Below are 15,023 nucleotides of genomic sequence, written 5' to 3' on the forward strand. Positions count from 1 at the left end.
CTATGCATTCATTTTAACTTAGTATTTTTCAATAATAGAAAGAATGTTTTATTTCTTCTCATTTAATTTCATTAAATAAATGTCAAAAATCTCATAAAAAATATCTTAAATTTAAGGTTTTTGAAATTGAAGGCTATTGAAAGACAATTTATTCAGAAAAAGTATGTTTACTTAAAAGTATCAGATGGCTACAGTCATTTTTTTATAGTAGAAAAGTAGCAGGGAAATGATTTTGTGTTGAAAGTGATGCGGAAACAGCCATCCGTCTCTGAAATTGTATATATATTTAATTCTTTGTGTTTCTATATTTTTTTTAAAATTTTATTTTTAAAAAAATAGAATTAAATAATTTCTCTGGGTTGAAATTTTACACATTTAAAAATGAGTTCTACCTATTAAGTGAAATCAACTACAAGTCTGTTGAAAAGTTAGTACCTATTATCTTAATTTCATACAAATGGTTATGCTTCTACCTATTATTATTCATCATTAGAGCTTACCTAGTATTTATTTCAGTTTTATTTTATTTACCATATTTATATACATATATATATATATATATATGGTAAATAAATTATCTGTTTTTTTATTTTTATTGTCTGTGGATACCCCTGTTCAATAAAATGCAAACAGAATGGCTATCTTAGTGTTAAATTTTTTTTATTTTTTAAATTGAATTATTAAATGAATATCTAGTAAATATAGTATAGTAGTACACAGTTATTAAGTCTTTACTAAATTAATTTAGAGACAGAATTTATGCATATTTAAGCTAAAAGTTATATTGTTTTTTAATAGACTCAGTAAAATTATAATGACATTTAGAGAATTATAAAATATTAATTAAAAACGAAAACCAAATAATATTTGATTAAAATTATAGCTTTATTTTATTAAGTTTTAAAATTTGACGTGATTTAAAATGTTGCAAGATAAAAGAAAATTAATTTTTATACTTACATTTTTAATGTCAATACACAATACATATTCAAAATATAGGAAATAATAGATGCCTATTTTTAAAGTTAGGCTGTACATTGCTAGATATGAATTTGTATTTTTTTTAAAAAATCTGTTCCTTATTATTCAGTATCTATGCAAATGCTTCTAAAAATATTTTCGTAATTTTATTTATTAGAGTGAATCTATTATTTTTTTTTTACTGAAAATATCTTAAAATAAATCTTACTTATTTTTTTTAAACTTTTGTGGTTTAAATCAATTCATATTAAGCAAAGTTTAAATTATAAACTGAGCTTTTCAAACAAGTGATTGTCCAATCCATGAGTTGAAAGTTGAGTTGAATAGGTCTTTAACAATCCACTCTCCTGTTTGGCATTTTCTAACTTAAAAAAAACTTGATTCTTGTCTTTTTTTAAAATTTTAGGTAGAAAATTTTTAAATAAATAAGTGCTTTGTGTTATAATTGGGATCAACTACAGTCTAATGGAAAATCTGCAAAAGACAGAGATGGTTATTAAAAGCTCCTGAATTGTAAATTAGTGACCAGAGGTGTCACGTTTGTTCCTTATTGATAAAAAACCATGGGAAAGATTACCCTGTTGGAAATTGATTTCTTCAACTCAAGCTGAAAAAACGGAAAAAACTTTTATTGTTTCAAAAAAAAATGTCAAATATTAAATCAATTTTAAAGAGTTTATAACTAGAAGCTAATTTAAATAATAGAATCAATTTCAAGCTTTTTAAAAAACGTCATTTTTGAATATTTGAAACCTATAAAACAGTGTTTGGAAAGAAGGAATTAAAGTAACTATAGTCCTTTAAGTAAAGGTGTAAAGTAAAACCTTATTTTATAATTATAAAAAGAAAACTGTCTTCTCGTGACGTAAGTATTTTCGATGGTAGCAGTTTCAAATTGAGACAATTTTCATTGCTACTGTAAAGCTGGTCTTCTGTAAGATTGTAATTTTTTACGCTTTTCTGCAATATTTAATTTCCTTTATCAAGTTTTCATCACCCTCGAAACAACAAAGCTTATTCTTGAGGAATCGGACCTGAAAAAAGGTATATTTTTTTGGCTCTGATGTGTTAACTATATATAAAGTGCCACACCAGTTTTTTCATACTCAAATTTTTTTAAGGATTTTTTTTCTCAAGACAAATTAGACCACTTGTTAGCAGAATGCTCTTCTAGTTAACTTCTTTTGCTCTCCGCCAATCACCTACCGTGACTTAAACTACTTAGTATTTAGCTGCAAGATTCTTAAGAGTTATCCTGTTTTTTTTAATGCTTCCAATTTCACTTTCAACAAATTTTCTTTTACTTTTTTTAGAACTTAGTTTTTCTTCTTAGAACATAAAAATGCAGGATTAGAAACAAATTAAAACATTTTAAATTTTTTTAAGCATGACTAAAAATTTCAATCCCAAGCACAAATGATAGTTAAAGACTACACTTATTTATTTTAAGATTGTAGGAACTTATACATGTTAAAAATATCTGAGCAGATGAATAGTGAATGGGGAGGAGAATTTTTAACCCTAATAAAAATTAGAAGAAGGGATTTCTGCAGATAGCTTTGGGAGTGAGCAATTGAAATATGACTCAATGAACAACATTGGAAACCAGTCATAGTAATTGTTACACTTGTTGTGTCTGTGTTTGCCTTTATTTGGAAGGAAGTTGGGATTCATGGGAAACTAAAATAATTTAGTTCAGTATGAAAAAAGTCTCTTTTTAAAAAAAAGGGATAAGTTATTCTTTTAATTTTGTTTTCTTATATATATATATATATATAAATAACCTTTTCACATATATATATAACCGTCATTGAACAGCTGGCCCAATTATTGTAAGTTTACGACTACTAATGTTCAACTCCATAGACTTATCATTTTGAACCCAATCCAGAAAACAAGGAAACTCCTGGATCAAGTGTTGGGAGATATTTGTCTTCTTGGAGGACTTTTTGATGGAACTAACCCTCATTTACATCACAAGGAGAGGAAAACCACGGTTAGCCTGATGGTAAAGGATCCATGATCCATCTACCACTGAGGATATTTTACATCAGCACTGTGATCGGTGCAAGTTGGATGCACAATTCATATAGACTGATTCGAATTCATCCATCATTCTTACTGTTTGTAAACAATTGCATTGGCCATCTTTAGTTTCTTCCATTTTGTTCAGTTTCTTCTGTTCCCCAACCCCCCACCAAGTTTCTTTTAGCGCCTTTCTAGGTTTCTTCCGGTTAAAATGCCAATCTTATTTCTGACTTAGAAAGGCTCAGACTTTTTCTCTTTGGTACTTAAATGCTACTGCTTTCTTTATTTTTAAAAATGCTTGAATGTTGACTCTTTTTATTTCTTTCATTAACAGACTGTCGTTGAGCGTACTGGAAAGCTTGACGTTGGTGAGTTTGAGCTGCAGTTTTTTGACTCTCGCTACATGCTGAAGCCTGAGACAGAAGAAAAAAAATGGAAGGGATGGTTAAAACCATCATGTATTCCCATCACCATCATACTGGTCCTCATCATACTCGTCGTGCTTTTACCCCTTATAGGACAGGACGAAGTAAAATCAGTTGAAGTCATGGCCCTTGGAGATTATGATGCTCAATATAAAAATTGTTCGAGTCCATGTGCGTAAGTTCCAGTTTCTCATTCATTAAGAGGCATTATCAAGACTAAAATTAATCATTTATTTCATTCTTTAACTTGTTACCTTATTTTAGTGCACACATCTCATAGCTGCCAACTCTACTGGATTTTCCCATTTTCTCCTGGTCTACTTGTATATTTTAGAAAATTCCCTATAATTGAGTAAATTTTTGAGGAAAAAAAATTCCTATTTGAATACAATTATAATGCAATTTATTGCTTGCTAGAATATTTAAATAAGTATTATTAGTGCATAATGGAGTGAGCCTTACTTGTAGTAATCAGTTTAAAACTTTTTTCTTCTAAAAATTTCAATTTATTTTTATGCAAAATTCTTTTTTTAAATTATAAATTTTTTTAATTATCAATGATGATTTACTTGTTTAGTGCTATTTAAAATTAAAAGTTAAAGTTAATATTAAAAGAAAAATTTATATTCATTTAATGCCATTCATAAATTGGAAAATATTGCAGGTCATTTATAGTAATTAGTGTATTAAAATGTTTGTATTTTGATGACAATAAAAATCCCTACAATTCCCTATATAAAAAATATTATGTAACAACTATGAAATTTGGTAAAATTAGCTGAAATTTTTTCCTAATGTGTTGGAAGCTATATGCAATTAGGTACTTTTGAAGTTAAATATGATTTCATTCATACTGTTTGTTACGTGATCAGCTCCTTTGTTTTTTTATTATTATTTAAAACTGGGCATTGTAGCGAAAGAAAAAAATGTGTTTTTAATTTCAACCTTTAATTGATGTAAGCAGGGTTGGCAAGATTTTGCCGCAGGTGGGAAAAACCATGGTAAATACCGGTAAAAACCGTCCTGGCAAAAACAGGTTTTTGCCAAGCAAATTGGCAAAAAGTGGCAAAAACCTATATTTTCCAAGATGAGAGGACAAAAACACATTTTTGATACAAAATTATTCCTAAAATTGAAATATATTTAATGAATATAAATAGTTACAAAAAAATTAGCAAAATTATTATTCCATAATTAAATGATAATGTAATAATATATCATTTTAGTAGTTTAAAACATTATTGATTGGAAAATTTGTGATTATTCTCTTTTTTCCAGTGAAATGAACTTATTTTAAATTAATATAACTATAATTTAAAGCATAAAATATCTTATCAACATGTGTAGTTAATTATTGTACAAATAATAATTTTTTATAATAAATAATATTATACAAATAATAATATTTATTTGTAAAAAAACATATTTTAGGATTCTAAAATGAAAGGAGATCAAAAACTTTCAATCTTTTAAAAATTATTACCCTTATATTAATTATTAATATGTTAAAAATAATTTTTTCATGTAATGTATCAAAATTATTATTCCTTATGATTGATTTAAATTTGTTTCAATTATTTTGTAATAATATTTAATCAGCAATTTAGATAATTTGGTTTTTGCCGGTTTTTACCAGTTTTTGCCGGTTTTTACCAGGTTTTTGCCACTGTCCTGGCAAAAACCCCTTTTTGCCGGCAAAAACTCCAACCCTGGTTGTAAGCATCATATAATTATTGTGGTGAGATCGACAGTACTAGGAGATTTGATATACACACATTTTTCAAACTGATTTATAAATTTAATCGTTCCTTTAAGTGAAGGTTTTTCAAGATTCATTCATGTAATTAATGACCTGGCTAGCCCCCCATCATCTCTCAAATCATTACCTGCCAAACATAGAATTAATGCAATGCTTTTATCTTATATGTAGGAGCAAGTATAATATTACCTTTAAATAACTGATAAGTCTTACAACGAATTTAAACCTCTCTCACCATCTGTGCATTGTCAACCATCCATTCATGACATAAATGAGAATTCTGACCAATGGCATGATGATGGCGATGAAGTCAGCCATACAGTCTTTACTGGTTTACTTACCTAACAAGTCTTAACTTATCAATCTGAAGCAGGGTGGGCTTCAAGCCACCACTGACAGAAGTCTTAACTACTCATGTTTTGCAGCTTGATTCAGGGGTGATGTTATTCCGGGTGTACCCTGGAATTCTGATTGATTCGTGTACTTCCATGAGTCAAAACATGTAATCCAACGAATCAAAAATTTAAAGTAAGAATAAGTTCTAAAATTTAAATTTTGAAACCTTCTCTAAATCACATTAACAAAACGTTTTCATGCACATGACCCTGGAATTCTGATTGATTCGTGTACTTCCATGAGTCAAAACATGTAATCCAACGAATCAAAAATTTAAAGTAAGAATGAGTTCTACAATCTAAAATTTAAATTTTGAAACCTTCTCTAAATCACATTAACAAAACGTTTTCATGCACATGACTCTGTCACAATTTTCTTTCTTTTGTTTGTTGAATTTTTATTGATTTAATATTTGATGCTGGAATCCACTGATATTGCGATTTATATTCGCGTGATTTTAATATCTAACAATGATTTTTGCATTTGCCAGATTTAACAGTTAGTTATTGCGAATTGTATTCACGCGGTTTAAAAATCATACATCGGGATTCCTATTTACGTGATTTGAAAATCCAATATCGCTGTTAGTATTCACACGAGTTTAAAATCCTATGTCTCTATTGGTATACACAGGATCTAATAATCATGTATCGCAATTCGCATTTATGCGGTTCAAAAATCCAATCTTGTGATTTGCATTCTAAAATCAAAGAGTGCGATTCATATTCACACGATTTTTAAACCCAATATCGCGAGTGTTGTAAGAGCTAAGTTTTTTCTTAAATTAGTACTATGAAAGTGTGTTTTATTGGCAGGTAATTTAATTATAAACCTTAGTTCAAAAATTTATATTAAATATGTAGTATATAAATTGATATCTTGTTATCGAGTTTTTGTACAGAAAATTTTCAAGGTATCATTTTCAGTAATATATGTAATTAATTTCTTCTAAATATTTTCCTATTATTTGAAATCAATCTTTAATTCTTTTGTGTGTGAATCTTTAATTCAACAAAGTTTTGTTGTGATTACATTTGAAAAATGTTCCATATTTTCAATTTAGCTCTCATTTTTGATCATCATTCATAATGATAAGGGCCAGTCAAGCGAAACTGAGAGTGAATTATTATTTTATTATTGTTATTAATTATTATTGGTTAATTGAGAAGTTAGCAACTAACCACTCTTTTTAGGATGGAATCCCATACATTTTCTGACATTAAATATCACTTTATGTTATCTCATTACAGAAATTTCTAAGCAAAAAAATATTTTCATTTACCGAAACTATTCGCATTTTAACCTCTGCAAAATTTCAACCCCATAAGGACTTTTACCTGTATTAGAGCCTTTAGGTAAATTCTGGTTTAATAAAATTTAAAATAATATTTATTATACTTTTGTTAAAGCCATTAGGTAGATTCTGGTTTTATACAATTCAACATGATATTTATTTAGATTTTATTTTCCTAGACTTTCCTGTTTGAATTGAGTTTACTATGTCTTTGAAAAAAGGCTTTTTCTTTTATAACAGCATCACCTTACTGGAAAGCATACCTGAAAACCTGACTTTCGCTGCCGGTGAAACGATTCATGTTTCTGTTTTTGAAAGCTGGTCCCAACTCATCTCCTTGGCAGAAAGATCCATTGATATCGCTACATTCTATTCAACACTAAAAGGACAAGATATTCAACCGGATGATCCGGATCCTTCTTCTTGGCAAGTATGTATTTCATTTTAGTTTCAAATAAAAAGAATTTTTTTTCCATTTATTTATATATAATTATATTTCTGTTTGCATTTTTTCTATTTTCTTATATTTTAACAACTTGTTGCATTTCATATTTAATTTCTTTTACATATATATATANGAAGGTTAGGGCTCCGCAATCTCATGACAAACATAGACCTGTCAACTTCTCTGGCTTTTAGTCAGAGATTTTTCTTAAATATTTATAGGGGTAACAGAATTTCTGTTTCAACATTTGGATTAAAAAGATTTTGACCAACACTTTATGTGAATAGTTACAAGGTATATTGATATATAACATAATAAATAAATACAAAAAACACAAAGAAAATTAAGAAAAACAATAAGTTTTATTTATTGCGCTTAAGTTGCAAGTAAATAGAACTCATAAAATAAGTTCAAAATGTAGAGAAAATAAGAGAAAAATTACAGAGCAGGGAAAGATGGGGAAAAAATATAAGAAAAATAATGATAAAAATAACAAGAAGCTGGAAAAAAATTCAGAAAAAATGACAAAATTTTTAAAAAAATCCAGAAAATAAAAGATATAATCTCTTTATCAGCACACACAATTATATCCTCAAAACAGGGTGCTTTCTAATATTGTATCAATATAGCCAAAGCAAAATATATTAATACAATAGTGTGAGGAGCACTCAAAAAATTTTACAAAAAAATTACAGCAAACAAAATAGAACACAATAAGTAAAAATATCACGTAAAAACAGAAAAGAAAATATAAAGAAAAAACAGAATAAAACATGAAATGAAATAAAAAAAGAGAGTAGCGAATTCAAATAAACTTACATGAACAGGAAATTTTTCAAAAATGATTTAAAATATTTTCATAACAAGATTGCCAGGTTGCAAAAAATGAAAACAAAAGCGCAAATTGAGCTAAAAGCGTAATTAGAGGATTTTTGTATTAAAGTGCGTTCTTGCTGCATTACTGAAGTGTGTTTGATTTTGTTAGTTACCAAGGATGGGCCCGAAATGGATGTGCGCTATATATATATATACAGTGAAACCTGTGTATAACGATACTGTCTATAACGATAAACCTGTCTATAGCGATATTTCCTTGAGGTCCCGGTGAAATTCCTATTTACTCAATGTATTTTTAACCTGTTTATAGCGATAACCACTTTTCAGTTAAACATGTCTGCAACGATAATTTTTCCTCTTTTGATAGTTGATAGTTCTATTCCGATTTTTCTACCGTTGGAAAACGACTCCCCATCGAGCCTAAATGTGAGATAACAAAATGTTTTTTTTTTTCATTTTTTTTCCATCTCCTTTGTATGTAATATTCTTTCGTTGTTTCTGAGAAAAAAAAGCCACTTTTAGGGGAAATTAGAGCAGTAGAAATTGGTGAAGGGGTATTGTAGGAGGGAGAGAGCTTCGTCAGAAAAACGTGTGACAAACTGACGAGACATCGATGCGACACGACAAGAGGGGAATTCCTATTCAATAGCGATTGCGATTTTAGCAGAAGTTATCCCGGGTGATCAAAGTGATGAGGAAGAAGCAGCTGAGTGTTCTCAAAACAGGACTCAAATTTCACCCGAGAATGCCATATTGCTAATTAACACTTCGCAAGATTTTGTTGCAACATTACCAAATGTAACTGATGTTCATTTGAATTCATTAGATGGACTGAAATCTATGTGCATGGAAATGGCAATTGCTTCCAAAAATAAACAAACAAAACTAACCGATTATTTTTCTAAATAATTTCTGTTTTGATTCATAAAATTGTAAGTAAATTTTTCTTGTGTGCTGTTTCATAATTCTAAGTAAAATTTTCATTTGGAGCCTATAAAAGAAGTTTAATTTATCATTAGTTTTAAACGTATACTTTTAAATTTCACACCTGTCTATAACGATAACCTGCCTATAACAATATTTTATTTAGGTCCCTACAGTATCGTTATAGACAGGTTTTACTGTATATACTTTAAATTCATAAATATGTGTATCTCAAAGAGTATCAAGTAAAGAAGTTTTTTATAAAAAGAATTATAAATTATGAAAAAAATTTGTAAAAAAAAATCTATTTATAGTTTAATAAGTAGACAATAGTGAAATAGAAATCATCACATACTAAACTATTGAAAACAATTAATCAAAGACACATTTTTAGCAGTGAAAAGGGCAGACCATGCCTTGTAACAAAAAAATCGGAATAGAAAAATAAAAAAGTAAAAATAAATGAATGCTTTCAATATCCTGAGGTGGAGCATTTGAGAAATTTGGGTTTTCTTAGAGGGCAGTTCAACCTTATGAATAACCATCAATTCTTCATAACCTGTACATCTATAACTCAAACCTTTAATCGAGTACTTTGAATCATAACCTACACTTTTATCCGAAACTAACTTGATTTTAAGCTATCAATGCAAAAGATTCAGTACACTGTGGGTACTTCTTGAGAGATTAAAATTATTTAATTGTTTTCAAGTTTATTTAAGATAAATTATTTTTAGTTCGGACCGGTGAATACCGATTATTTCTGCCATTGGAAAAAGTGTAGCTGGCCTGAATTTCTTAATATTCCTGGGTTGACACTCCACAGGGAGAACCTGGAAAATACAGGGAATTTAAATCAACAACTTAAAATAACATGGAAATTGCCAGGAATTTTGAGTTTTTTTTTCTATTTATTTATTTATTTTTTTGCAAACTGGGAAAATACAGGGAATTTTGTTTCTTATTTTTGTTTTTTAAAAAAATGGTGACCACTCAAAGCATAATCTATAGGATATTTAATCATGATATTTCAATTATACTAAACTTCTATTTAATTTAATATAGCATTGTTTAAGTATTTTCAGCCGTTCCTTTCTTTCCCTCTAAGTTTTTGCAGCAATTAAATTTAGTATAGTTAGCCCAATATAGCTCACACAAGAACACAGTAATTATTGTGTTTCCTCTTAATGTATTGTGTATAAAGGGAATTTTTTTCCAGATTTGCTTGGCAACCGTGAAATGCAGTGAAGGAATGCAGTTCAATTATTTACTTTTTTTTCTGTAGTTTTTTGTTTACACATTGTAGCCTGCCTTTTTCTCTGCATGGCCAGTGAAAGCAGCTTTGTTTGTTATAAATCTTTAATTAATTTGTTTTCATTAGTTAAATGCATGTTGAATTTCTTTGTCTAAAGTTTTTGTTATATTACATTTACCATTTCTACTTGAAATTTAAAGGCAAAAGATTGCTTTAATCATTAAAATATTATCTGTCTTAGTTAAAATATTATGCATAATAATTTTTTTTCTTCATTTGTTTTAAAGGGAGACAAAATATTTAGCGATCTGATGAAAGCTGGAACTGAAAGGGGAATCAGAATCAGGATAATTCAAAGTGAACCTACAGGTTCAATGCCGGATTATGACACAAAAGAACTGGAAGTAAAAGGTTTGTATAAGTTGAAAATTCCCTCTATTGAAATTTCAAATATTTTGACTGTAACTTACGGTCTTAAATTTTTTTATTAGTTTTGAAAAAAATGTCCAGTTTAAATGTTGCATAATTAAATATTACTTTTTTTGTTATACTTAATAACATACTGCATTTTAGTTTATTAATCCACTTAGATTTTACCAAAATAAAATTTATTTACATTAAATGTGTAAGCATCAAAAAACATTACACCCTAAATAACTTGTGTGTAATGATCAAATTTTTACTTTTAAAAAAATGCAGTTTTCATAGGCCAAACCAGAGTATTTAGTTCAGAGGATAATTTAAGCTAGAAATCAACCACAAAAGCATTCTTTCTCTGAAGAAACATATCCTTAAATGGGTAAAAATGAATTTTTTGACACAAAATAATGGGGTTTTAATAATTTAATCAGGCATACAATTGAATTTTTATTTTATTTTCACTGTTTGCTTTATATCTAAAACTTATTTAGCAGCTATTTAAATATCTAAAGATAATTTCTTTCGTTTATCATTTTAGAATAATTTTAATAGGATAGTTTTTTTTTTAAAAATTCAATCTTTAGTTTATCATGTATAGTAAGTTTCATAAATTTCTGAGATATAAAATGAAAGAAGGTTAATTTTTATCTCTTATAAATTATTTGAGTAATATTGCTCAAATATCGCAGAGAAAATATGCTTTTGTTTCTTAAATTATCATCTGCATTAATTTGTTAACATTTCTTATGCATGTGTTTATGTATCAACCCACATTGTAAGCAGGATTGGCTTTTTGCCAGCAGAAACCGGTTTTTGCCATGCCAGTGGCAGAAACTGAAAAAAACTTCTTTATTAGTTCTAGTAATTGCTTAATGATATTTTGTTTAAGTAAACTGAAAAATTTAACTCCATGTAACAGTAACAAACTTTTTAATCCATTGTTTGTAAATATATATTATTTTGTTTTTATTAAATATAAAGAGTGCAGTATATCAAATATTTATATAAAATGAAGAATAAAGTAATGTAATAATAAATATAAATACAGTGCACTCCCGATTATCCGGGTTAATCACAGGGACAGGTCGCACGGACAATAGAAAAACACGGATAATCCGAAAACTCCTTTTATTAAAGAAAAATTCAATATCAGTACAAAAAATATAAAAATTACTGACATTTGCATGCATAACATCAAACTAGAAATTTTCCTTTTTAAAAAATGTGTAATGCGTCTTCGCCATATATCGATACACATATTTTACGAACCGCAGTAATGTCACCGTAATCAAATCCTCCCATATAATCTAATAAAGTTTCCACAGAGCAGCAGAATGAGAAATTGTATTTCATTCATTTACTACATCTTCTGCATCAGTTACTATCATCACTATTTGATTTAACAACATAACGATGTCTTCATCAGTCAAATACTGGAAGCCAGGCTCACATGCATCACTTTGAAACCAATCTTCTAAATTTTCTTCATCAAGAATTTCGAAACCTTAGATTTCTTTTGCTTGTTCGAGAATACTGTTATCATATTTTTCTTGAACATCTGAAGAGGATTGTTCATCAAGCGGTATGATCTTTCTCCAAGATCGTGATAACGTAGACGATTTTACCTTTGACCATGCTGCTGATATTCCATATACTGCAATCCAATAACGAATATTGCTTCCAAAAATTTGGTAGTGTTATAACTTCATGAATCAAATATTTTTAATCTTGAAAATGCTTCTATTTATATTTTTTGTGTGACTCCGGAATGAGCACGGATAATCGAGAGTGTACTGTACTAGATTTTAGTTTATTATATTAAATTCTGAAATTCAGTAATTATTATCATTTAACTCTTAACATAACTGAATAGAGCTATTTTCAAATAGTTTTTTTTTCTTTTCCAAGCCATAATTTGCATGGCAACAATCCAATTATTATAACAGTAACAGTTTGAATCTTTTGTGGATGGCAGTGCCAGCTTGTTCTGCTGGATTTAGAGAATCTTCACAAATTTCTCATTAGTGCATAGCAAATTGAGAAATTGTTTAGGTTTAGAAACTGCATCAGAACTTGTCTGTTGTTATATATTACTGCAGAGTGCAAACAATGTAATATTTGATTTTGAATGGTGATAATTTTGTAAATAAATTGTACTTTGTTTAACATTTAATTGTTTTTTCTATGAATTATTCATTATATGTCAATCTCAGTACTTACTTTTATGTCATTTTCTGAATTTCTGCCACAAATGTGGCAGAAAAGGGTTTTTGCCATGCCGGTTTTAACCGGTTTCTACCAGTGGTTTTAACTACCTCGGCAGAAACTTGCCAACCTTGATTGTAAGCCAAAGGTGCATAGACAAAACTTTTCGTATTGAAAATCTTGGATAATATTTTGCATTGCTGGTCTTACGTCAGTGTTTATTTTTAAAGTTAAAGGTATGAGAATTTATTTTTTAGTGACAATATTTGTTTAATAATATGTAAAAAATATCTCTAAATGCCAAAATGTATGCATATTTTTAGAAGATTGAGTTTACATATCTATACATATACTTTTCACAAGTTTACAATTTCTAATGGGATTTTTTTCTATTTTAATTTCTCTAGTGAATGAAATATATCTATGTTATTATTTTGATGTTTATTGACTACCTTTCACATGATTTCAGTTATTAGTGTTAATTAAAGTGTTAGTTTAGTTAATGTGTCTCAAGTTATTAGTGTGTAATTAAGTCCTAAATACATTGTTTGTTTGTTTTTAAATTTTTTTCTTTTTTTGTGTCTACTCTTAATTGTATTTCAAATATAATGCAATCCAATGTCCACCTGGGGAATAACATTTTGTCAATACAGGCATTTGTTGGCCACTCTTTCAGAGGCACCCTATTAGGTGGGCCAACAACAGTGCTCCCACAGATAGAACAGAGAATGAAAGAACATCCATGCCTTGCCCGGGATTCAAACCTGGAACCTTTCTGATGCACGGACAGTTCCACGACCCCTACACGATCCGGTCGGCTGATTCGTAACTTATTGTATACAAATCTACACGTAGGTTAGGTTCGTGATATCTAAAAAAAATCATTCCGCAATATAGGGTCGCAGCTACTCACAAAACCATCGATTGCAAGATTCAAGACATTTCTCGAATGATAATTTATTTCATTAAGTTGAGTTTATGCAACATTTTTGTTTAAAAGCAGGCGTTTGAAGTTGCAACTGCTATTACGAGCCTCCCAACAATGGCACATCAAAGAAAGGATGTTTAGAATGTGCCTCGTATATTGGCAATAACTCCACTTCCACCACTGGATTCCTGCGAACAAATCCATGTTTGGTTCCTCAGAGGTTTAATACCCTAGGGTTTTTTTAATATAATCCTGTAAAAAAATTCAGTCAGATCTGGTGAACAAGATTTTCACTTGGACATGATTTTACATGCTTCTTACCAGTTATCATATTCCTATTCAGTATTTTTGAACAATAAATTTGAATCACCTTGTATATTTTATTCCATTGTAATTTTTTTTTTAAAATATAATAAGTTCTAAAAGAAATTTCCATTGTGACATAGGTGCAGCTAAAGTAAGGAGTTTAGACTTCAAAAAAATGCTTGGTGGTGGAGTACTGCATACAAAGATGTTTCTTATTGATAAAAAACACTTTTACATTGGAAGTGCCAATATGGACTGGAGATCTTTGACGCAGGTAGATTTCCCTTTATTATTTACACTATCAGAGATATAGATTCTCCTTTATTACTAAATGTCATACACAGACTTACATAATGTAGATGAAAGCTCAAAATGTTTTCACAAGAAGCTATTAAGTTTTTTTTTAGATCATAACTCATTAAGAAAATCAATTAAAATTCCTTTTATATAAATATAAAATAGAACAAAGTAAGCCAGTAAGCTCTTTTGTATTCCTAAAAGAAAAGTCAAATGAAAATTTCATAATGATGTCATACAAATAATGAATGATCATTGAGCAAATTTTGTCAAAACAAAGTATTTAATGAAAGGGTTTGATGAATTGTTTGCAGAGAGTTCTTCAACTGAGTTTTTGTGCTTGAAGAATATTTTATTTTATTTTAGAATTCAAGTTTTAGAACTAAAAAAGCTCAAAGTCGTAAATTTAATCTCAAAATAATAAATAAAAGTATATAAAGTCATTTTGCTAACTTATATTCTGTCTAAGGTATTGATTTAATAGCTTCCCATGGTAATTTTTATATTTATTTTTCATTTTATA

At 28.6% G+C, this 15,023-nt stretch overlaps 1 protein-coding gene across 5 annotated transcripts in view; it reads left to right on the forward strand.

Annotated features, from left to right (window-relative positions):
• Window positions 1-15,023, forward strand: part of LOC107440320 (5'-3' exonuclease PLD3) — a 59,799-nt gene that overhangs the window by 28,847 nt on the left and 15,929 nt on the right. For all 5 annotated transcript variants that reach the window (XM_016053216.4, XM_071185554.1, XM_016053218.4 and 2 more), the window contains exons 2-5: window positions 3,344-3,609; window positions 7,124-7,313; window positions 10,632-10,755; window positions 14,344-14,477. In XM_016053216.4, coding sequence (XP_015908702.1) covers window positions 3,344-3,609; window positions 7,124-7,313; window positions 10,632-10,755; window positions 14,344-14,477 — 714 coding nt within the window. The remainder of the gene's footprint in view (window positions 1-3,343; window positions 3,610-7,123; window positions 7,314-10,631; window positions 10,756-14,343; window positions 14,478-15,023) is intronic.

This window comes from Parasteatoda tepidariorum, chromosome 9, assembly GCF_043381705.1.
Source record: "Parasteatoda tepidariorum isolate YZ-2023 chromosome 9, CAS_Ptep_4.0, whole genome shotgun sequence".
Lineage (NCBI taxonomy): Eukaryota > Metazoa > Arthropoda > Arachnida > Araneae > Theridiidae > Parasteatoda > Parasteatoda tepidariorum.